Raw genomic sequence first — 25,055 nt, 5'->3', positions numbered from 1 at the left:
ATTCACTGCTGCACAGCCAGATATGAAGTCTCGTAATACTGGATCCCAAGGCTTGTCCTGACTAGTTCAAGACAGCACCATATGATTAAAAAAAGGCCTTTCCCCCCGCTCAGTATAAATGGCTTTTTGATCAATGAATGGAAACACAATTTAAGCAAATTGAGCAAACATAAACAGGTTTGTACGGTACAGCTTGCAGTCTTAACATATGCAGTGGGAGAGCTGGAAGACCACCCAGGTCATGGTCTGGTCTTATTTCTAAACCACCCAACTCCCTAATTAAATCCCTTGTTTTCGGGAGAGAGGGGGCTGCAGCTTTTCACAGCCTCCTTCCAGATGGGAATCCATAACTGAATGGCAAGCCAGCTGTTGGAGAGATGTGAATTATGAGCAATGTCATAAATCAAGACATTGATGAAAATCAATGTCTAGTCATTCTCTCCCTCTGAGTTTAAAGAGAGCCTCACAGCTCAAACATAACACAGCCCGTGGTCTTAATTTGACTAGGGCTCAGGCACTGAACATGGTTTTCAGTGCCAGACCTATCCTGGGGTATGTGAAGTAATAAAAGAGAATGCCAGTGGGAATGTGCAGAGTGCCTTCCCCTCATTATTGAGTCATTGGAGCCTGCCACTGCATATGTAGAACTAGGGAGAAGGGCAGAAGGCATAAATTCTCAGAACTTCAGGCACATTGCTTTAAAAATTTAAGCACAGATCATGTCTACTGTAACTGCCTGCTTCTAAGTTTATGTCCACCCTGGTTGATTTTTTTTCAAGACAAGAAGAGGCAAACCAGAACTTGTGGTTTCTCTGCTGCTCTTTGTCCTTGTACAGTCCATCCATATACAGAACAGAGCAGCCATTACTTGTACGTAAATGGTTAAGTTTGCCATATCAACCAACCAGCTGGGGAGACTCCTTACAGGTAGATCTCCTGGTAAGAAGGGCTTCAACCTACCACTCAACTCTGCAGGCTAGAACACTCCTCTGAGAGACCAAACCTGGCAGCAAATAGGCATGTCAGCTTGCTGTTTGAAATGGCAAACTGGTGCACCCACTCTTGAGTACACCTAGTGGCTGGTAAGCATATACAACCTTGCTTCTTAAAATGGCAGCCTGAAACAACTACCTGCGAGAAGCTCATGATAACTCATTTTGGCTCTATCCAGCTATAATTTCACATGACAAGATTGTGGGAAGGGGGACACCAATCCTTAAATCTGTGCTACCTGCCTTCCCCTGATCCCAAAGTGGAGAGATCTGCCCTGAGTCCAGTGAGAGTATATTAAATACCTAACTAGATGTTATGGGGATGCATGACCCACATCTCCCACTAACAGCTAGTAAAAGAAAAGTGTGACATGATGTAAATAGTGGGCTAGATGAACCAATGGCTATTTTACAGTGATGATGTCATAGAGAAGGCAATGCTGTAATTCCAATACTTTTGTTAACCCAGGAAGTTAATCCAACAGGAAGCTATCTTCAGGACCATCTCTCCACCCATATCTACCTATCCAAACATTTATACAGACATAAGAGCCCCTTCTGTCTGCCCCCACACGCCAGCACTGTCTGAAGGACGGCAGGAAGGCATAGGGGATAGAACTTCACTGGTGACGCCACAGTTGTGGAATGGCTGGTTTCATCAGCAAAGAAATGGCTCTTTGGCAGAGCATGTGGGGAGGACTTGCTTCATACATTGTTTCTGCCTTCAGTTGTTATCTCTGCTGGCTTTGACGGCTCTGCTGGGCTGTATGATGGCTGAGCGGTGGGGTGGGGTGGGGTGGTGTGCTGGCCAGAGCCATCATTTGTGGAATGGAAGGTGGCTAGTTCTAGCCCTGTTATGAGAGGAGAAGCAGAGGCTACACCTTTATTTGGATGGGGGAGGGGATCCATAGCTCTGTGAAAGAGCACACGCTTTGCGTGCAGGAGGCTTCAGTTTCAATCCCTGGCATCTTCATTTAAGCAGGTAGTGGGAAAGACCTCTGCCTGAGACCCTGAGGTGCCACTGCCAGTCATAATAAGCAACACTAAGATAGATGGACCAGTGGTCTGATAATGCAGCTTCCTATGTATTTTCCCCATTTTTGGTTGATTTGTGTGTTAATAATTATCATTGGTTTAAAGTGTTAGTCAGCATGGGCACTGGTGTTTTTTTAAAAAAAAGATGGGAAAGGTGGATATTTAAAATAATAAAATGTTTGAAAGTACAGCTGGTGAAGAAGAGCCAGTGTCGTTTCCTATCCCCCCAGTAACCTATTTTCCATCCCATAACTGCAGCGAACTCTCCCCACAGTATTACACGTGCACATAAAATATGTGTAGCTTCCTGCCCTTAGAATGCTACGTTATTTGTGTTTACCCCCTTTTATTATAACATTTGAAGCAGCCCATAGCATAGGCCCACATATAACATATAGTGCATATCGGCAGGCTGTCAGAGCACCCTGAAGATCAAGATAGCAATTGCAAGATACTGGTCAGGATTTAAATTAATTGCCTCCTGATCTTGAATACTTCTAGGCAAGCCAACACTAGCAGGATCCTGTTTCACCTTAGCTATTTAGAAGACTAGCCTGTATGGCTAGTAATTATCAGTGACCTGACATCAGCTACAATCAAGCAGATTTATTGTTTTCAAACAAAATACAGAAATGAGCCGTAGCTAGTATTGGAAAAACCTCAAGGGCCTAGCAATCAAATGCTATAATTTGCTGGAATTTGAAGTATTTGTTTGTGCACTGTTGGGCCAAACCTTTGGTTGCCTATGTTGGAAAAATGAACTTCACCTGTGCAGTCAAAATATAATAATAAATTAAATAACTGGCAATATGCTGCCCTCTGGCTGCCTTACTCTGTCTAATGGTAAAGACAGTCCTGGGTTTAGGCTGACATCTACAAATAGGATGGCACTGCCAAGCAATTTGAAATATTTTTGCAGCCTTCTAGTCCATGGACTGTTTTTGGTGTGATTTTCCCCCAGTCTGTTAAAATTGCCATACAGGGGGGCTGTCTCAGATTTTATAATCTACTTGGTATTTGCTTCCAAATCATACATTTCAAGGTCAGTCTTTGTGTTACTTGCCATTCCTTCCTCACACACTTCCCAGATTACCTTTATTTACCTAATTTAAAATGGGCTTCATACGATACCCTTCCTAAAAATAGTAAGAGATGTCCTTACATGGTGGGAAATGTGGCTGTTCTCTTTTCCTTCTGCTGTGCTGCCCTGCTCCGCCCCGCCTCCCCCCCAATCACGTTTGTTTCTCTCTTTGTTGAATGGAAATGCAGGTGACTGACAGGGAGGTCCCAGATCTCCCAGTGTGAATCTAAGGAAGTATCAGCTGCCTAAGAAAGGTTTAATAGCACACTGTTAAAAATCTATCCAGAATCATATCCTTAAAATGAAGCATTCCTGCCAAAATACCCCGAGACCATTGATCCAGTAAGCTGAAAGGGAACTTTACTCAGGGAAATTAATCAGTGTCCTTAGATCTTTTAAAAGCGGGGTGCAGAACCTCTTTTAGCTTGAGGGCTGAATTCCATTTCAGAGACATTCTCAGGGGGTGCCTTTCAGTGGTGGGCAGGGCCCTACCCCCCAAAATACCAACATATTTTAGCTTAAAGCTCTTACAACCAGTAACAAAGCCTTAGAAGAAACATTTCAACCTTCTCAAATGGGGGAAAAATTGTGCAAAGGCCAGGAAATCACCAAATGATCGGTAGTTGGAGGGAAAGGGAGCGGGTCCAGGGGTAGAGATCTTCTGGGGAACCCCGTAGGGGCAGATTTTGCCCTGGGCCTAGGTTCTGCACCCCCGCTTTAAACGTGTACACTTTACCCTATGAACACCATCAAATAGTAAAATTATTTGCCATAACTTGATTTGAAAGGTGCTTATATGACAGCCCTGTTGGAACAATGAGAATCAGTGGGATACAGTTAGCTCCAGATATACAATCTAGATAAAGGACAGGGGAAAACGTAGCGTTACTCTAGATGTCAGCGAGGGTATAGAGTCCAACAAGTTAGAAAACGTAAGAGGAACAAAGGCCTTCACAGACTCACCATGAGAGGAACAAACAGGCCCAACTATAATACTGGGGACATTCTGTCATTCCCTTTAGCCAAAGCATTGACGTTAAACTTGAGATGGAGAAAGAAAGAAGGGAGGTGGCGAAAGAATGTTGTAATAATGGGTGACTTCAGCTACTTTCACACTGACTGAAATGTGCATTCAGGTTATGGCAGCATTTTCAGTCTCCCCCATAGCACTAGAACACGGGGTCTATTGATTTGCAGTAGATTCAAGACAGACGAAAGGAAGTTCTTTTTCATACAATTCAGAATTAGTTTGTGGGATTGGCTAGAAGTCCTCATGGCCACTGGCCTAATTAGATCATTTCTAGGGGATAGGACTACCAAGAGCTATTAACCATGACTGCTAATGTAGCCTGCCTTCTGGACTAAAGGGCTGTCCCCTTGGCCTGTCCATCGAGTCAGAGGAAAAGAAAATTTGCTGTGAGGTGACACATCCATCATTTTCTGAAATAATGACTCGGAATAAAAAATTATCATAATTGGTAAGGGTTGAACAATTCTGATAATACACACATCCTTTCTCAGCAAATATTTCACAAATATTCTGGGTATTTGGATATAGAAGAATAACTTCCTCTGTAGATCATATCTCACATTAAATTAAAAGACTATGTAGATTATTTTTCTGGAAATGTATAAAGCCGCCATGTTGAAAATATCCTTACTAAACATTGGGAAAATCAGCTACCCAATAGGAAAAATAAAATTTCTGAATATTTGAGGTACTGAGTGCTTAGTTCCAATCACAATTCTGAAAGTTGGAGAGGACTTAATAGAGTTTGCACAGCATCAGGCCCATAGTTGATACTTCATAATAGTTCTTTATCTGCTGAAACAGGTATTCCACATATTCAATATTCCTGACGGGGTATCCTGTATCAAAGCACAATTGAGAACAATCATTCCATAAGCCAGGGATAACAGTAGGATTAGTTTAGTAAATTTATACTCAGAGGAATCAACCAAGGCCCACTGCACGCTAGAAGTGAAAGTGGAACGTAAAGCTTTCATTATTACCCTATAAAACAGACTGCAAGAGCAGAGTTTCACAAACCCTTAAAAAATCACAGCGGTGTGTTAGTCTGGATTCTCGGAACTAGCAGGCACTTCCAAAAATGTTTGCTTTATTTTTTCATTTTATTATTGTTTCATGCCTTCAGATCTGTTCAAACATGAGACATCTCCCAGATGATTGATGGCCCTTGAAAATATAAAGTGTTGTGGAGATGACAAGAATTAACAGGCTGCAGAGCTCTTTGGCTATGCCTTTTTAGATTAATGCACGGGGTGGGGGGTGAGGAGAGGAATGTGCAGAATTGATTGTTGCATGTCTCCTGAGTTGTTTTGCAATGTATACCACAAACTAGATAACTCTCCAGGTCTCTCTTCTGCTGGGCTTTGATCTTGAATGGTTTTGTGGCGTAGAATGTTTTCAAGAAGAAAGGAAACCATGTACATACTAGACACTCTATCTGGGTTCATCTCTCAGGAATGCATGGGGTTAACAGTCAGCACCATTTAATCATTTGCAAATGACCCATCAGGAAATCTGTCAGGAAGTGGGTACAGATTCCTGAGGATTGATGCAAAGTATTGCACTGCTGTACTTTTCTAGCAACACTCCGTGGGGTGGATGGATATTTTTCAGCAGTATATATCCATGCTCTTCACAGACATCAAGGGTCATATGTGGTAGCGGCTTAGCTGTGAATGTCTAACTGAAGTGTAACAACAGCAGTCCTTCCAGCCGAAGAGTGTTGTAGGCAGTCTCCTTTGACTTTTTGACAACATCCTCATAGGTAAATTAGAAATAGATGAGGTGAACATCCAACAAATTGGGAGGCCACACCCAAAGAGAGATTGGTAATGCATGAGCGAGGAACCTCTTTCAGCCCAAGGGCTGACTTCAGTTTTGGAGAAGATCTCTGGAACGCATTCTAGTGGTGGGCATGGCCAAAGGCAAAAGGGATGGAGCTGAAAATACTAGAATATTTTAAGTTAAAGCCTTACTGCCAATAACTAAGCCTTAGGAGAGGAATTTCAGCCCTTGAGAATAGGGGGTAACGGCACAAAAGCTGGGAAACTACCAAATGATCAGTAGTTGGGGGAGAGGGTGTGGGGCCATCTGAAGAACCCTGTAGGGCTGGACTTGGATAACAGGAGGGCTGGATTTGGCCTCTGGATCAGCTGACATTCCACACATAGGTTATTATAGCTTCAGAGCTACTTGCCTTTGGCATGACTGGCTTGGAATGAAGACTGGAAAGTATGCACAGGGTGACACAAAATTAGAAGAAATTGCAGGAAGATGGTTTGGTATTCATTTATTTCAATATTTGTATGCCTCCTTTCAGGGCATGCCCTCCCAAGGTGCACATCGCACACATTAAGACCGTAAAAATAATTCATCATCACATCATAAAAAACCCAATCGATATTAAACATTAAAAATACTAGTAATATTGCCACAGCAGCCATTTAAAAGAGGTCACAGACTACCAAAAATTAATGAGTAGCAGCTAAAAACAAAAATTAAAAATAGCCATTTTAATACAGAGCCCTAACAACTCAAATAAAAGCAACTCAAAACATTAAATAAAAGCACCTTGAAATGAGAAAGTTTTCACAGCCGGTAACTCTAAAGCAATTATTTTTAAATTGATTTTTGTTTGTGAAAGAGGAAGATTAGGGAGCACTGCTTTTCTTTGCCAGGTGTAGGAGGTAGACCTTGAGATGCCTTGGATTACCACCATGAATATGGTGAAAAGCAATAGTTACTTTCTTCTTTCTTTGGATCTCATTCTTGTTCATCTGGAGCCAACTATCCTGTGAGGAGTCTTGGTCCCCTCTCACACTAGTAGCCTGGGTCACCCTTTTCTCTTTTACAGTTCAAAAGTAATCATGGTAAACTGGAACCTTTCTGTAATATAGAATTCAGCAGTCTCAAATAGAATATTACAGACTGGAAAGAAAGAAAAAAAGAGGCTAAAGGAATTGAAGAATAGAACACTAGAACAGCAGAGAATAAAAAGAGGGAGGCAAGTTCTTGTCCAAGACCATTGAAAGAAAAATGAGAAGTAGTATGTCAGAGTTGAAACAGACCAGATACAGGCTTGGCTTCCTACCATAAATACAGTTGAGTAACGAGACAAGTTGAAACAGAATTTGTGGATGCTTCTCTTGGCAGTTTTAAATACGAAACTCCATCAACATATATTGGGAATGGTTTAAAAGTGGGGAATCTCATATTGAAAGAGCTCAGGAGCATACTGGTAGAGGATAGCAGCAAAATATTATGGCTTGCCAGATTTCATCCAAATGCCACCATATCATGGCAGCTCCCCCTAAACATGCAATCCACTTTTTGCCACTGAGGTGAAGCTGGTATTGCAAGTATTGGACTACAAACAAACTTTCATCTTTGTTTGTGAATACTCTTATTTTTTTAAATTCTGCACCCAAGCAATCAAAACACCGAGGAAAGAAACAACTGGATTCTGCAATTTGAATAAATTATGCAAATTGAGCCACTGTGCATATTTGGCATAACATATTCTGATGTTGGGGGAAAGAGCTACGCAGAGGACTAAAGCCCCAATAAAAATCAGTTTCAGAGACGGCTGTGGCTTCTGAGGATTTAGGCACTGCTCATACATTTTCAGTCATATCTTCAGAGCCATAAGGGCCAGAAACTTCCACTATTTTTTATATTTTAAATTAAAGTGCAAGTTCTCAAGAACCTGGATTCTGTGACTTTACTGCTCTTCTGTGGAATTGCGGCATGCCGACAGCCTTCGTTTGATCTGGCTTCCAACCAGAGATGCATTCAGGGCAGGACTTTGGAGCAGACGTTCGCGGCCCCACTCAGCAGAAAGAGGAGGACCACCTCCAAACACAGCAGGGCTGGCTTGCAGTATTTTGAAGTGACGTAATACCCATTACCATCTAAAGAGCTCCCCTGCCCACATAAGACCATTAAGTCCAGAGTCTAAAGTTACCTAACTGCACCACTGCTTCCAGCTCTAGAGGCCCAAACTGCATTTTACTTGTGAAATGTGTAAGGGCCTTTACAAACATATATGTGAAACATGGGTGGGTGTGGGGAGGAAGCAGCCACTGGAGGACAGGGGAATTTAGAAGAGAGAATTAATTGTGCCCCTCTCTCCTTCCACCTCTCCTACTAGTCACTCCCACCAAAAGCGGCCCTTTTCTCTTTAAAGGGGTGGTCAAACTGTATCCTTGGTCTCTGAAGCTTCCTGCTGTGTTGCACAATATGTTAATACGGTGTGGGGGCTCTTTTTCTGCCCTGTACACACACACACACAAAGCCACACACCATGTTTGTAGTAAAAGAAAGTGTGCCTTCAGCATCTTATTCTCCATGTGTAGTTCTTTGCTTCTGAAGTTTAGCTGTCTTTCTGAACATCTGGAGGTTTTTAGAATGTGTATTATGCACTTCTATACCATGGATAGGCAGGCATTGTGCTGGTCTCTCTCCTGCTGTTTCTGCCAGCCCCCACTGAAAAGGGGAATCAGCTTGGAACTACCGCTTGCATGTTTCTGTCTTCTATATGTGTTCCAGTACAGAAAGCCGATGTGCAGACATACTCTTAATTACCTGCAAGGTTTCAGTAACGGCAGTTCCATTCTCTTCCTGTATTGCTATGTTTGTGAACTAATCTCCCCAAATCAGCCAATACCAAATCTTGGGCAGCAGGAAATCATGAAAACTCTACACCTATATTTTTCATAGTTTGTAAATATGTTGGGTTAGTTAGTGGTTGATTCCATGATATCTTTGCATAACAGCCTGAGAAGCTCTTTAAGGACAGTGCATTATAACTGGAAATGTTATGGAACTGCCTTATTTCCCCTCTGTGAAGCACTTTTCAGTCAGTCTACTTGAAAAAATAGGATATTTGCCATTGTACAAAATAAAACACTCTGCCAAAAGTACATTTGGGACTACAAAGATAAGGGCATGATGCACATTCCCTCAACAATAGCACTGAAGCCAGTAAGTGGAAACCTCTGCCAACCTCCTTTTCAGAGACTTATTTCCTCTTAGGGAAAAATCATTGTACAAGGATCTAATAAAAATAATTAAAAAAAATATTTTAGTGTCAATTTAGGCACTTTTCTGCTTTATCAAACTAATTTCATTTAAAATGATAGCAAATGCTGAAAGGAAAATGACAGCTTTAACAAACTGATGTAATGAATTAGTGAGGACAGAACCACTGCACTAAGTAGAAAACCTAGCACAAAAGAAAACTGTGTGTGATTGGGGGAGTATATATATGTGTGGTGAGAGAAGGGATGGATAAGTGTGACTTGCTAGAAAGTAACATGAGACTTAAAAGTATGAAATGTGTTTATCATGGCTTTTTTCCAAAGAATCTTGAAGACTTGTGTACAGATGGTACTAATATGAGAGATCTCTAATCTCTTACAGAAGCCATGGCAGTTAAGCAGCTCTGAATTGCATTAAATTTGTGGCATAGATATGTCATTTTATAACTTGCATATTTACACTGCAAAGTTTAGTGAATGTCAGTTTCACACATGATTGTTGATAATTTGAGACAAATTTTGTGAATTCCAAAAACTCAAGAGATTCACCAGCAAATTTTTCAATCACTTATATGATTGTTTGCGTTCACTGGTAGTATGTACTTAAGGTGGGGAAATTGGTATCTGTTTTCAGACACTTACAAAAAATTATCTAGAATTATCAGCATTTATATTTGAATGTTAACAGCCACCAAATTCTTGCCAGATATGTACATATTTGAACTCACAATCACGCAATTCAACTCCAGAGCTTTGACAAGCCAGAAGGATACGAATTTATCTAAGCAAACTGTGTCCTTTCCGGGACTTTCTATAGAACTACATTTGAAGTAGCATTTGTTTCTTTTCTTTTTTTCTTTTAGGGAGCTGGTGATAGTTTTGTGGGAGCATTGGCTTTCTACCTAGCCTACTACCCCAGTCTGCCTCTAGAAGAAATGCTAATGAAGAGTAACTTTATTGCATCCATTAGTGTCCAAGCAACAGGGACACAGACTTCTTATCCCTACAGAAAAGACCTGCCACAAGATCTATTCTAAGTTGTAACCCCTACCCTGTCAGAACAGTGGGCACTGATTTTTCTCTTTGTTCAAGTAAGGGAATTCTTCTGATTAGCTAAGATTTTTAACACATGCCTTGTACTTTAGCTCTAACTCCACACAAGGACCACAGGTTCTCACTCACTGCAATATCACTCTGGGATATAGCAAAAATCTATATGGATCTTCAGCCCTTCAGATTCAGATCCATGAATGAGACACCCTCATTCAAATAAGGGAAAAATGAAAGATCATTTGTTTTGATGTTGTAATTATGCCTTAATAAATGTTTTTAAAACTAAGTTCTGAAGTTGTAATCTCAAAAGGGCAACACGTTTCAAGAATGAAACTTCCATATAACCCTGAAATTTCTCATTCTGTTGGGAAATACAGTTGCCAAAATGGGAACTACTGTTGTTTGACGTTTATATTAGACCTGCAAACACGACACAAACGTTTACACAAGGCTAACTAATTATGGGGTAAAGTATTGTAGCAGCTGTCTCCCTAAAGTGTTCTCACTTTTGGAATGGCTACCACAGGTAATATTGAATACAGTTCTCTACTGTGTGATGAAGGCTTCAAGAGCTGGATTTAACATTGATTTCACTCCAAATATTTTCAAGCGTGACAAGATGCCCGAATATTGTGTGTAACCAGAAAGCCCAGGAAGCTGTAGCTGTTAAGGAATATTCCCTTAAAGATGGCAACTGATAGCTTATGTGCGTTCCATGGGTGTAGGGCCAAGAAAACTCTGGAAACGATTCTGCTGAAGTCCTACTAGAGGGAAGTTTAATTTTATAGCTATGTGAAACAAATGTTTCTTTGAAGACTGCAGGCAGTTCCACATCAGTGTTGAAATGTAACACAGAGAGACAATGGGATTTGCTATTTTAATTGAGAGCTGTAAAAATAACTCAAAAGATAAATAAGTTGTTGATGATGATCCACGGCTAGACACCAACAACTTTCTTTTTCTACATTGTTCTTGTTCACAATGGCCCTCAAGTCACAGGAGGCAGTCATCTCAGTCCACTTCCTCTCCTTTCTGAGAACACTACAGGGTCGTCAACGCAACACTTCCCCCCGTGAGTCTGCTTCACGTATGAATCAAATCATTTTTACGGATTGTGATCTACAGGGAACGGATCTTTTTATTCTCTTTGAAGAGGACACGCTGTTTAACTATGGACAGAAAAGGAAACAGGTTATCGAGACGCTTCATAAAACCTACACACATGTCTATGCACATAAATACAGACAGATTATTGATTCGCTCAGTCATGTGTAACTTGGCACATAAAAGAGGACATCATACTTCTGTGAGCTATGGCTGCACTCCTAAATGCAGATGTGCAAATTAGAGATGTAAAATTTCTGGAAATTTTGAGGCCATGGAAGAAACCCTCTTTTTCCAGGGGGTTTTGGAATAATTGGAAATTTTTGAAAAATTGAAAAATAAGCAAGACTTATTTTTTTAATGCTCTTTACAGACCTAAAGTCACTTTGTTGCTTTAAGACAGCCTTCTCCCAACCTGGTGCCCTCCAGATGCAGACTTCAGCTCCCATCAGCTTCAGGCAGCATGGCCAATGGTCAGGAATGCTAAGCACTGTAGTCCAAAACATCTGGAGGGCACCAGGTTGGGGAAGGCTGCTTTAGGAATGTAAAGCAGCCTTTCTGTTCCTAAAGTGATTTTATGTATAACTTAGTTTGCTCATAAAATTATCATTGTATTTTCAAACTTTTAAAAGTAAACTCAGTAAATTTGTAGGTATTGTCTGAATAGATTAGAACTACATTAAATGACTGCTACGGTATCAGAAACACAGGAGTCTAAAGAACAAAACCCAAGCTGACAAGAATGCACAATGGTGACTCTACTCGCATGTTGGGAAACTGAGCATAAATGTCTTATCAGTAAAAGAGTCTTTAGATCAATAATTTTAATAAGGAATGAAAGAACTAACTGTGCTTGGAATCTTACACGGGGGATTAAAAAAAAAAATTTCCCCATGGCTTCATTTTTTCCAGACATTTTACATCTCCAGCCTTTCTATAAAAGTGTTCTTATTACATAATTTTTAGAAATCATTTTGGGGGAAGTAAAGGCTGGGTCACAATAGATAAATACTTTGCCTTAAATTCTAAAAGAAAATATTTCATAATCCAAAGCTATTTAATTTTTCCAATGTATAGAGAAAAAAAAAACAGCCTTTGGGGGGAAAAATATTTTTCCAGGCCTTCACATCTCTAGTGCGAATGGAATCCCACTGAAGTTTGCAATCATCGGTAAACATCAGTGATTCAACACCACAGTTTAAAAAAATACATGGAACAGTTTAAAAATATAGATAAGGGGATCTGCTATTATGAATTATAATTGTTCAGACACAAACAGGATTTTGTTATTTCCTCCTCTTTACAATTATATCTGATTTACATTAATGACATAAGTTCTAAAACATCTTTTAATTGCCTCTCTCGTCTAAGCAAAGTCTGCTTAGACATGCAGTTCCTTCTAAAAACATACAACCCAAATTACTTTCTTGTCTCTCATTTGTGCCATCTTTAACATGGCTCTTCCTAGCTCTAAATGCTGAGCGTATGGGAGGAGCAAGGCAGATGATCTTGCATTTTTATTTACATGGCTGATCCAAATCTGTTTAAATATAAAGAGCAGAGGATGTTGATTGTGTCACTGTGGGAATCTCTAACAGCTGTAGAGTATACATGTTTGTCTTACAAAGGCAATACAACCTGATATGCTGCTAGAGTTACAAAAATCGGCTGGAGCACAGCATCAGCACAGCAGCTAACTCAGATATTCAATTTTTGGTAGAAAAGTCAGAGCTGTTTAGCTTTGCTTTCCAGTCAGAGAAACCCTCCCCACGCCCTTACTACTACACAAGGTCTTTGCAGAAGAGTGTTTGCCTCCCATGTCACACAGTGATACAAATCACCAGTATAACACAGATACCCTTATGCAGTACTGCTGTGCCATGTCAACAGCAGGAGGCAACTATCAGAACAGCAGAATCAAGGACGATTGTTGTGCCGGTTGTCAGCTTCCAACACTGCAGATGAGTGAAGTTCTCCGATTTTTGTCATAATAATACTGAAATTTTAACATGTCAACAGAAGGTCTAGCCAAGTGAGCTTAGAATCACCAGCTTTCACGCTCCTGAACACATCCTATAGAAGCAAGCACCATTCAAAGAAACTTCAAGTCAGGACAAACCGACTTCCAGATATGCTTAAGATCACTGTGTTGCTTTATAGCCAGTAAAAAACTGATGATTTCAAAGAAATTTGAACTCTTGTATATAAATTCTTCCATTAAGAAAGTGAAGCCTGAAATCCAGATTTTTATAACTTCCCTAGGAAAGGAAGGTAAATGCACCTTTCTCTTAAAACTGACTGAAGTAATAAAAATATAGCTGAAAGAAAATGAAATATATGCCTGTATTATATGTATGTGCACACTCTGCCACTATCCATAAGGCTTTGGAGATTTTTATGAAATCACTATGATAGTCTCCAGTGTTTCTCCTAAACCCACCAGGATATTTTAAGTATGAGTGTTTGTACAGTAATTTAAACATGCATACCATTCACATTCAATAAGCGGCTATGACAAAATATTTATACCATTTGCAAAACCCCTGTAAAGCATTCCCGAACTTCTTACCCCTAGGATCATATCTCAGCAAAACCAGCTTTTCTTGAAGCCGGAGTCTTTTTGTGTTGAAAGAATAGCCTGTTCCTGCTTCACTCAACATCCTTACAAGAATAAACCTAGAATGGTAAACAGTATCAGAAATGAACTGTTGGGTATTATCTATTAACTATTCTTACTGTTTTACCATAACATCATCATTTAAATCCTACATGCATTAAGTGTAGCTGTCAACTGATACATTTGTAATCTCCTTATTAAGTTTAGATAATGTTGCATATTACCAAAGCTTCCATATAATAATAACTATACTTTCTGAGATACTGAAGGACCTGAGTCTACAATTGAACAAGGACTTCCAATAATAGTTAGAAAATATTAAAGATGGCATTCTCCTCTTTTTCATTCCCCACTACAATAAGACAATTTTAAAAGCCTCAAAAAAACCCCACAAATGGGCTTTTAACCAACATCAGTTACGCTTGATAAACAAAAGAATCTAGAAACTACAGCCACGTTGTTGAGCCCCCAGAATCTCCACTATTTTGTTATTAAAATATGTACTCCAAGACTACAGGCTTACACTGAGGGTTGTATCCAACTGGAGTCACTCAGCTGATGGCATGCTCTTTGACCCAACAGGGGCTTCAGTTACAAGAATTGAGAGGGAGATTATTTTCATTGATTCCCCTTTCCCTCTGCAGCTCCCTCCAACCTGCTCTGGAGGGTTGGGGGACTTTTTGGAATTGTATGGGAAGTGCTTCAGGATGAAGGGGAATTACTGAAAATCTCCTCCCATCCCATTCTGCTGATGGAATCTTCCGATGGATGAAAGAGCCTTCCATCAACAGAGTGACACCAGTTGAATACAATCCATACACTTTAGTGTCCTGAAACAGAAATGATTTCTCACCATTCTTTTGGGGTGGGGGACTTATCTGTATTGGTTTCTCTTGAGGTTGAGTTCAAATTTGCTCCCCTAAAACCTCTCTAGTTTACAAGTTCATAATTCCACTGGAGCATTATGAGGGACATTTTGAAACACAGCAAGTAGCTGGCAACAGGTGAGTGAACACATGTGAGAGGGCCCTCTCACCAGTGGCCCCACATCTCTGGAACAAGCTGCCATCGGAGGTCTGCCATGCTCCATCATTGCAGACTTTTAAGAAGGCCTTGAAAATATTACCTTGGCCGCCTGTTGATATGACTGCTACTGTTGCTGTCGCTGCTGTTGGTATCATTGTTGTTTTTATTGTTTTTAACTGTTGTTTTTATTGTTGGCTTTTATTGTTGTTTTTATTGCTTTTATGTTTTTATAACTTTTAATATTTTAACTGTTTTCATGTATTTTATTGTTGGAAGCCACCTTGGGAGGGCTTCTGCCCTGAAAGGCGGCCAATAAATATTTTAAATAAATAAAAATAAATAAATAAAAATAGTTCCACTGAAGGCTGATTTTTAAATGTTCTATAATTTAACCATAAGACTGTGTTTTGACACCCCAAAACGTGCTTATAATCATTACTGTATGTTTTCATTTGATGGATACAATGATAAACAGCCTTCCAAAAAAGGACATAGCCCTGTTAACAGCGCCTTGTGCTTTTGCTGGCTACTTCAGACCAAAATGTAATGTGGCGATAGTAATGAGGTAACTTAAAACCTTAACGTGGAAAGCAGCTCTCAGAAGAGTGCAGAACACGCCACATTCTATGCCATAGAATCATAGAATAGTAGGGCTGGAAGGGGCCTATAAGACCATCGAGTCCAACCCCCTGCTCAATGCAGGAATCTAAGTCAAAGCATCCCTGACAGATGGCTGTCCAGCTTCATCTTGAATGCCTCCAGTGTGGGAGAGCCTACTACCTCCCTAGGTAATTGGTTCCATTGTCATATTGCTCTAACAGTCAGGAAGTTTTCCCTGAAGCCGGAATCTGGCTTCCTGTAGCTTGAGCCCATTATTGTGTGTCCTGCACTCTGGGATGATCGAGAAGCGATCCTGGCCTTCCTCTCTGTGACAGCCTTTCAAGTACTTGAAGAGTGCTATCATATCTCCCCTCAGTCTTCTCTTCTCAAGTCTTCTCAAGGCTAAACATGCCCAGTTCTTTCAGTCTCTCTTCATAAGGCCTTGTTTCCAGTCCCCTGATCACCTCTGTTGCCCTCCTCTGAACCCTCTCCAGTTTGTCTGCATCCTTCTTAAAGTGCGGTGCCCAGAACTGGACACAATACTCAAGATGAGGCCTAACCAGTGCTCAATAGAGGGGAACTAGTACTTCATGAAATTTGGAAGCTATACTTCTATAAACATAGCCCAAAATAGCATTTGCCTTTTTTGCAGCCACATCACATTGTTGGCTCATATTCAGTTTGTGATCTACAACAATTCCAAGATCCTTCTCACTTGTAGTGTTGCTGAGCCACGTATCCCCCATCTTGTAACTGTGCTTTTGGTTTCTTTTTCCTAGGTGCAGAACTTGGCATTTATCCCTGTGAAATGTCATTCTGTTGTTTTCTGCCCAGCACTCCAGCCTATCAAGATCACTTAGAATTCTGTTTCTGTCTTCCAGGGTATTAGCTATCCCACCCAATTTTGTGTCATCAGCATTCCCTGCACCTCCTCCAAGTCATTAATAAAAATGTTGAAGAACACTGGGCCCAGGACTGAGCCCTGTGGTACCCCACTCATTACCTCTCCCCAGCAGCACCCTTTGAGTGCCAGATTGTCTTGAACTAGCTGAAAGACCTCACAGTGCAAACTGCAAGCCTATCAGACTGCATCTACTCCTAAAGCTGATCCAGTCTGTGATCCTGATCCATATAGGACCATTCTGGACAGTTCTGTTTCTCAGAGAAGTGAGAAATGTATACTTTTTTATAGGCCTCCCTTCTAGCCTTGAAGATTAAGTTGCACCTTCCTCAAGAGACCACTCTCAGTATTATTTACTACAAATGAACTGTGCCTCACTGCAACAATTTCATCTCCAAATATCCTGCTGCAACAGGTAAACTTGCCAAACAAGTCAATGGGTTGTACCCAGTTGTGTCCCTCTGCTGACAGAAGGCGTGTTGATCAAGCAGAGGCTTCCATGAGCAGTACTTTCTCACTGATTCCTCTTTCCCTCTGCAGCTCCCTGTCGTACATCTATTCTAGAGGATTGTGGGACCCTTTGGAACAGTATGGGAGGTGGCACTGCAGAAGGGGGAATTTACAAAAATCACACACACCCTTTTTTGCTCACAGACATCTCCACTGGATCAAAGGGCCTGGCAGCAATGGAGGGACACAAGTGGACACAACCTAAAATGTTTAATGAAATCATTTGTAGGCATCTTTGCTACAGAGTTGCTATATAGCACTATTAGGTCTTTATCAGGCTCCAATTCCTCACATAACTTGCTCATGTGGAATTTCATTCTTGCTGCAGGATAGTGGAGACATTTTTACATATAAATACCACCCCCTTGCAGAAGAACCGTAATTGTCATAAAGAGAGGCAAAAAGACCACACCACCACCACATTAACCAGATTCAAATGACATGCTGTGGCTTGTTGTGGGTTATTTAACCCATGATGAGCTGTGGCACCTGTGGGTGCCAGGTTGCATATGCATCCCCCACTCGGGGGTTGTCATGTCATCAATTATGCAAGGGTTAAAGAACCTTTGCATAATTGTAAAACAGACCATGGGTTATGTGAGGGTTGTTTAACCCTCACATAACCAATGCTCGCTGAGTTCACAGGACACAACAACCATAGAGCAGGGGGTGCATATTCAAAATGGGTTAAATCACCCACAGTGGGCTGTCATGCAAACAGCCCCTGTATCATATCACAGTAGTAGATGCAAGGTAATGTTTCACTTACTTTGATTTGGCCTTGGCCACTGGTTTTGCAGAACAAAAAGGAAAAAAGAAAAAATATTTTACAAACATGGTCTCTCGATATACAGAAATATACTTGCCCACAAGGAGCAACTGAGAAATTGTTTATACAACCATGTAAATAATGACTAAGAGAAAAACTTTACAAATTTTAAAAATGCTTTTCTAAATGTGTATGTAGAGACACCAAAACTACATGTGGCTTCTACACCAGCAATTCTGAAACAGGTTGTAAGACAGCCTTCTCCAGCATACGTCCCTCCAGAGGCTTTGGACTACAAAACCCATCACCCTCAACCATGCTGGCTGGGGCTGATGGGAATTGAAGGCTAAAACATCTGAAGGGGCCTACATCAGAGAAGGCTGTTCCAAGAACTCAGGAGTGTGCTTCTAGGCTGTTGGTAGTACATACTGAGGAAGATGGAGAAGGAAGGAAGGTGGCATAACAGCTGGGTTCTAAAGCAAAAGTAAAATGTCACTGGTGGGCTTCCTTAGCAAAAAAAGTATCAGAATCACTGTTCCATGTATGAGTGCAGTTCAACAGCAATTCAAGACCATACAGCTAAACTCTCAATTCAGACCTTGAGAGTTTGTCTTTTGTCTTCTCTAATCCCTTATTTAATCTTCTAGTATAATTCACTCCTCGGATATACTGGGGAAAGGCCCTATTCTTTGACTGCCAACAAATACAATTTTCAGGAGGCATATGAACTTTCAGAAGTCTCCATGAGCAATTATAAGATCAAGTGTATAAGTGTTTGAGAACAGGACTTGATTCAATTATCTTTTTAAATATTGTATAAAATACCTGAGTATTGACACTGTGTATATATTGACAGTGTCAATACACAGATCAAACCACCTCCCTGCAACCCGATGTCCTTATGGATGGAGGTCAGTTCAGTTCAACTCTTACTTTAGAGATGCTAAGAGGCATGCTCTTATTTCATACTATTTCAGCTATCCCAGGGCAAAGCCCTAATGCTGAAAACAAACTGCGGGGCTAAGCCCTAGTGAGCTGTAACGAAAAGTCCTGGATAGCATGCATACAAACTGGTATGGATTGATTTTTTAAAACACAGAGTTCATAGTAATAGCTCAGCATTTATTTTTTGCCTTATTCACATTTGTGCAAAAGATGATTTGACAGTAATAGGGGGAAGAGACCAGTGATATATCTACCCTATTTCAGAGAACTACCAGTTGTGAAAACCACAAGGAAATGAAGCAATTACTGTATTGTATATGCATCTAATAATTTCCCTCCATCTTGCAGTGGATTTGGCTAAGGGATTCTCCTCACATTTATAGGTGTATACCGAAGAATACCAAAGCATGAATGTGGCAGACATGTATACATCAGCTATATTCATCAATAGCTGCAGCTATTCTCCACAGCTGTCAAAATACACTCAATGACGGACTTGCTCTGCACCTGAAATGGTCTTTAGAGAAAGTGCATCCTATCTATTCGAGTTCATCATCCATGCACCCTCCAGGAATTTTGTCCGTCTATGTTACTGTGTTGCTTACAGACTTGGCCTTCAACCTTAATGCTTACAACAGACACCTTTAGTAAAAAAAAAAAAGACAGAGAGAGAGAGAGAGCGCGCCAGTGTGTTTTAGTGGTTGTGATAGACAACCTGGGCCCCTCTTGATCTTCTGGACTACAATTTCCATCAGCCCCAGCCAGCATGGCCAACGATCAACGGTTGTGTGTTGTCATCCAAAACATCTGGAGAGCGCTAGGTTGCCTACCCTTGATGTTGGGCTTAGACTGAGGAGCGCAGGGTTCAAATCCCCACTCAGGTGACCTTGGGCCAGGCATCATTGCCCAGACTGGCCTACCCCATAGGGCTGTTGAAAGGATACAATGGGGGAGAACCATGCCTCAATTTCTCTGTTGGGCAGGATACACATTTAAAAAAGACAGACCACCAGGTTCCCAGAGACGAGGCTGCCAACCAGCTATTATGTCTCAGCCGCTCTGGAACCTTTTTCGGGTGAAGAGCGGGATAAAGCACTTTAGGGCGCGATCCTAGGCAAGTTTAGACAGAGAAAAGGCCTACAACTCCCAGCATCCCCCAGCCAGCAAAGCTGGCTGGGGGATGCTGGGAGTTGTAGGCCTTTTCTCTGTCTAAACTTGCCTAGGATTATGCCCGATATAAATAATAATAGCCTCGGAGCTTGCCCCAGCAGCAGCGCCGCCGCGGTACCCCCTGGGAGATGTAGTCCCCGGAGGAGCTGCGCGGCTCGCCGGGAAGCTCTTCTACGCCGCGTCCCCGGGTAGCCCGGCAACCGTGGCGCTTCGGCTCAGCTCGGCTCGGCCTCGCCCGCGCCGCGCAGTCACCCGTTTGCCACAGCAGCCCCGGCGCCTTCCTCCCCTCCCCACTCACAATTGGCCACTGTGAGAAACATAGCAGCGGCAGGCCGACTCCGCCGTCTGCGCGGCCCTTCCCAGCCGCCGGCCTTCAGAGCGCCGCGCTTCCGGGGCGTGCGCACACCCGCTTCCGGCGGGCAAGAGCCAGGAGGAAAGATGGACCTGCCCGAGTGAGCCCCGCCCCTTCGTCCCGTGGTCGCTACGCGCCCTCCCAGCTTCCTCCCCGCTCGTGCTTTCCTCAGCCCCCTTCCCGCGCTCGTGCCGCCTTTCTTCCCTCATGACGTTAACTCTTCCCAGAACAAAGAGGGCGCTCGTGCGCTCTGCGCTCCCCCCCCCCCGCAGGAGCCTCAGCGCTCATACTAGCGGGGAGATTACTTTGCGTATGTTTGGGGGGGGGAGGCGGAAGAGTTGGTAGAACAGCCTGCCCCAACCTGGCGCCCTTCAGACGCGTCGGACTACAACTCCCAGCATCCCCCAGCCAGCCCTGCTGGCTGGGGGGTGCTGGGAGTTGTAGTCCGACGCGTCTGAAGGGCGCCAGGCTGAACTGTAGAATAACACCCGCTCCGAGAAAATGTCACCCGCCTTGGCTTTGGAAAAGGGGCGGGGATTACGAACTTTTAAAAAATAACCGTTCTGTCGCTGTGGTTCAGTCATTCGGTTTCATCTCCACAGAACTGAATTGTCACCATTGGAAGAGAGGAGGGTGGCGGTGGGGGCGGGAGGGGGTGCGCATGCATGTGTATTTTATGGAATCTTCTCCCATATTGGAGAAGTGACAATTATGACTGCTGCACAGACCCTTTCAATTTCATGGATAAGAAATCCGCCGCTCCCTTCCGTGCCTATTTTATCCACCTCTGGGCCCATTTTAAGAGCTCCCTAGGTATGTCCGAAACGCAGTATTAATGAACCTGTCACACCATTCAAGACCTGTAATAAGAGTTGTAACTGCAGGTTTTCCAGGCAGTAATGGGAGAAAGGAAACCATGTGGCTTCTAGGCCTACAGAAGCATATCTGCGTGGTACTTCATAGTGTTAACATTTTTCAACCAGAATTTGAAGCTGGCGGGGAGACTTGTTAAAAGAAACAAGTTCCCATTTCCCCGCTTTTCACTTTGATCGTGAAATTTAACCTCCCTTGTAGACAGTGGGGATCCTGTAGACATCATATACCTCGACTTCAGCAAAGCTTTCGACAAAGTGCCCCATGATATCCTGATGAGCAAACTAGCTCAAAGTGGGCTAGATGAAACAACTATCAGGTGGATCCACAGTTGGCTACAGAATCGGACTCAAAGAGTGCTTATCAATGGGACCTTCTCAAACTGGGGAGAGGTAACGAGTGGGGTACCGCAGGGCTCAGTCCTGGGCCCAGTGCTCTTCAACATTTTTATTAATGACTTGGAGGAGGAGGTGCAGGGAATGCTGATCAAATTTGCAGATGAAACAAAATTGGGCGGGATAGCTAATACTTTGGAAGACAGAAACAAAATTCAAAGTGATCTGGATAGACTGGAGCGCTGGGCAGAAAACAACAGAATGACATTTAATAGGGACAAATGCCAAGTTCTGCACCGAGGATAAAGAAACCAAATGCACAGTTACAAGATGGGGGATACGTGGCTCAACCACACTACAAGCGAGAAGGATCTTGGAATTGTTGTCGATCACAAGCTGAATATGAGCTAACAATGTGATGTGGCTGCAAAAAAGGCAAATGCTATTTTGGGCTGCATTCATAGAAGCATAGCTTCCAAATCCCGGGAAGTACTAGTTCCCCTCTACTCAGCACTGGTTAGGCCTCATCTGCAGTACTGTGTCCAGTTCTGGGCACCACACTTTAAGAAGGATGCAGACAAACTGGAGAGGGTTCAGAGGAGGGCAACAAAGATGATCAGGGGACTGGAAACAAAGCCCTATGAAGAGAGACTGAAAGAACTGGGCATGTTTAGCCTTGAGAAGAGAAGACTGAGGGGAGATATGATAGCACTCTTCAAGTACTTGAAAGGTTGTCACAGAGAAGAAGGCCAGGATCTCTTCTTGATCATCCCAGAGTGCAGGACACGGAATAATGGGCTCAAGTTACAGGAAGCCAGATTCCGGCTGAACATCAGGAAAAACTTCCTGACTGTAAGAGCAATACGACAATGGAACCAATTACTTGGGGAGGTGGTGGGCTCTCCCACACTGGAGGCCTTCAAGACGAGGCTGGACAGCCATTTGTCAGGGATGCTCTGACTTGGATTCCTTCATTGAGCAGGGGGTTGGACTCGATGGCCTTGTAGGCCCCTTCCAACCCTACTATTCTATGATTCTATGATAAGCAAGACATTAATAATGGATTTCCTTCTGTGTTTTTGACTGCCACTTACATGCAGAATATCTGTGCACCCTGCCATCCTGTGTTGAAAAACAGCTCCTCCCCTGGGATCTGTGAGCAAACTGAGGTACAAAGGGAAACAGGGGTCTGGAAGAAACTACAACTTGAGGAACTGAAGCGGCGAATACATGATAGAGACCTGTCTATCAGATTTCAGCAGAGGGAGAGATGGGAAGCAGGGCCACTTTATCAGCTCTGCTGAAAAAGCAGCTGCATCAGGCTTTCCTTCCCACAACTGTTACCAGGCAGCAGTCTTCCATCAGGCTGCAGCAGAGAGAGAGATGGGAGGTAGAGCCATTCCAACATCTCAGCTGAAAATACAGCTCCATCAGGCTCCTCCTGTCCTTGAACTGTTTCAGCCTATTAACCCGTCCATCCATGTAACAGTTGACTGGTGCAGCAAAGGGCTTCAGTCAGAAGGCCCTCACAGTTTTACGCTCCTCTGGTGGTCTCTGAGACTTTGCCTCCCCAAACCTCAGCAGCTGTTTGAGTGTGCCAGCAGATCACAGGATTTGGTTTTATTTCTCTACCGTACCGCATGCAATTGTTATGTTATTCCATTAAGAAGCATACAGTCCATTTGTATGTTTTGTGGAATTCAGAAATTCACAGAGTATACTTTCCCGAAGATATCTGGGCTCTCCACAAGCCTATGTGTAGTCCATGGCTCCGTAGGGTCACTTTGTAAATGTGGAATAAGAGCAGTCAGATCCCTAGGGCTGCAATTCTGTTCACACCAGAAAGTAAAACCTTTTGAACTCAGTAGGGCTTACTTCTGAGTAAACATGCATAGAACTGAGTTGTAAAAAGCACAGAGTTTGTATTTTTAAAAGACAACTTGCTTTCTCTTATGGCTGTGAAGACAGCTTTAAAAACATCTTGGTGGGATGGTAGGCTTCTGCTGATCAGAATGTAAGTTTATCCTCAGCTCCCTGTCCTTTTTCAATGGCTGCTGTTCTCTCTCCCTGTAGTTCTACTTTCCATCTACCCTTAATCAGTCTTCTTTTCCCTTTCCCCATTCTTTTTCTGTCTTGCCTTCTGGTGCTCTAATCTTAATCATTTAAAAAAAAGTTCCAAGACAACATTTATCAAGTTTATGCTATAAAGAGAAAATGTATTCTACACATTTAGAATTCTGCAAAAATATTTTGCAGAAACAAAGCTCTAGCTTCAAAGGTTAGTTTTCTCCCTTTCCCCCTCTCCAAAATTATTTTGTCAAAATGATGGTGCACTATATTTAAAATGTTGGGAAACATGGATGGGAGGGTGCTGTTGCACTCATGTCCTGCTCATGGTTTCCTGGTTGACCACTGTGTGAACAGAATGCTGGACTACATGGACCCTTGGTCTGATCCAGCATGGCTCGTCTTAGGTTCTTAAAATGTATGAAGGGTTGAATCCACATTTAGGTATGTGCAAATGGGCAGGCAGATGCAGACTTCCCCACACACTCTCCTCCCCACAGCAGCTGGCTCCAGCCCCCTTGAAAATGCTACACAAAGGGTTGGGGGCACTACTGAAGGGGGGGGGGGCTATAGTGCAGGTGGGATGGGGATCCCCCCCAAATTGAGTGGAGGCATGTTCTGTGAGTGGAGCCCTTCTATCATCAAAAAGCGAATCCTGGAGTTGCTTTAGAAGAGGGGCCATGGCTCAGCAATAGAGTTCCTGCTTAGCATGTAGAAGGTCTCAGGTTCTATACCCCGCATCTCCAGGTAGGGTGGGGAAAAATCCTGCCTGAAACCCTGGAGAGCTGCTGCCAGTCAGTGTCAACAATACTGGGCTAGATAGACCAATGGTCTGACTCAGTATAAGGCAGCTTCCTATCTTCCTGGATCCAACCCAATGTATTTATAATGCTTATTGTGGAAACTGCTTAGGCCAAACCTAGCAACCCTTTTCACAAGCCCTGAACCTTTTACCTAATATAATTAGCTCAGATCACACCAAAACAAATTGCACGATCAGGATATATGTGAGACTCAAATCAATCTAGAATGTGAATGTAATATCAGCATTGGCTAGAATGTGCAGAAGACAGTGTTTCTGCTTGTTTCTTGCACCCTGGTTCCAGTAAATATAATTTGCTTTAAATAAACTTACTATCCTATTTTGAATCTTCACCAGTTTTCAAATTCTTTGAAACCTGAATCTTGGAAACTGTGTAATCATCCCAATTAAAGATAGACAAATGTATTTCTTGTGCATAATTCTGAACACAGCATTGGCATCAAATTTGGACTTTTCATGGGGGTAGGGTTGCCCTTGCGATAAGGATATTTTCACATGTGATATTCAAATGGATCTAGAATGTGAATGTAATATCAGCATTGGCTAGAATGTACACTTGAATGGTTCTTTCCACATTCTAGCCCTACTTTAACAACATTCATATCTGGCACAAGGGAGGCTCAAAGACATTTTTAAGTCTCATCCATGTGAAAGCAATCCAAGTCACTCATACAAAGATGGCCTTATCGTGAATGAGGCAAGGAGAGGTGCTCACCTGCTTGATTTCTCCCAG

The 25,055-nt window shown here is 42.4% G+C and overlaps 2 protein-coding genes across 5 annotated transcripts in view; one reads left to right on the top strand and one right to left on the bottom strand.

Moving 5' to 3' along the window:
- The window catches only part of RBKS (ribokinase), an 83,730-nt gene extending 73,215 nt beyond the window's left edge, over window positions 1-10,515 (top strand). For 3 of the 4 annotated variants that reach the window (XM_084828576.1, XM_084828575.1, XM_084828574.1), the window contains one exon: window positions 10,041-10,515. In XM_084828576.1, coding sequence (XP_084684702.1) covers window positions 10,041-10,214 — 174 coding nt within the window. In that variant the 3' untranslated portion in view covers window positions 10,215-10,515. The remainder of the gene's footprint in view (window positions 1-10,040) is intronic. The other variant, XM_084828577.1, reaches the window with a different exon arrangement.
- On the bottom strand, window positions 10,502-20,270 carry MRPL33 (mitochondrial ribosomal protein L33). Its single transcript, XM_084828578.1, has 4 exons — window positions 20,171-20,270; window positions 17,758-17,776; window positions 13,904-14,010; window positions 10,502-11,399 (listed from the first exon to the last, which is right to left on the bottom strand). The coding sequence occupies exons 1-4, from the start codon at window positions 20,190-20,192 to the stop codon at window positions 11,350-11,352; spliced, it is 198 nt and encodes a 65-aa protein (XP_084684704.1). The 5' UTR covers window positions 20,193-20,270; the 3' UTR covers window positions 10,502-11,349.
- Window positions 20,271-25,055: the final 4,785 nt, after the last annotated feature.

The sequence above is a fragment of the Heloderma suspectum genome, chromosome 1 (genome assembly GCF_057233095.1).
Source record: "Heloderma suspectum isolate Gila_16-S chromosome 1, 16-S_ref, whole genome shotgun sequence".
In the NCBI taxonomy this organism is placed as follows: Eukaryota; Metazoa; Chordata; class Lepidosauria; order Squamata; family Helodermatidae; genus Heloderma; species Heloderma suspectum.
This window is presented reverse-complemented; position numbering and strand designations above follow the sequence as displayed.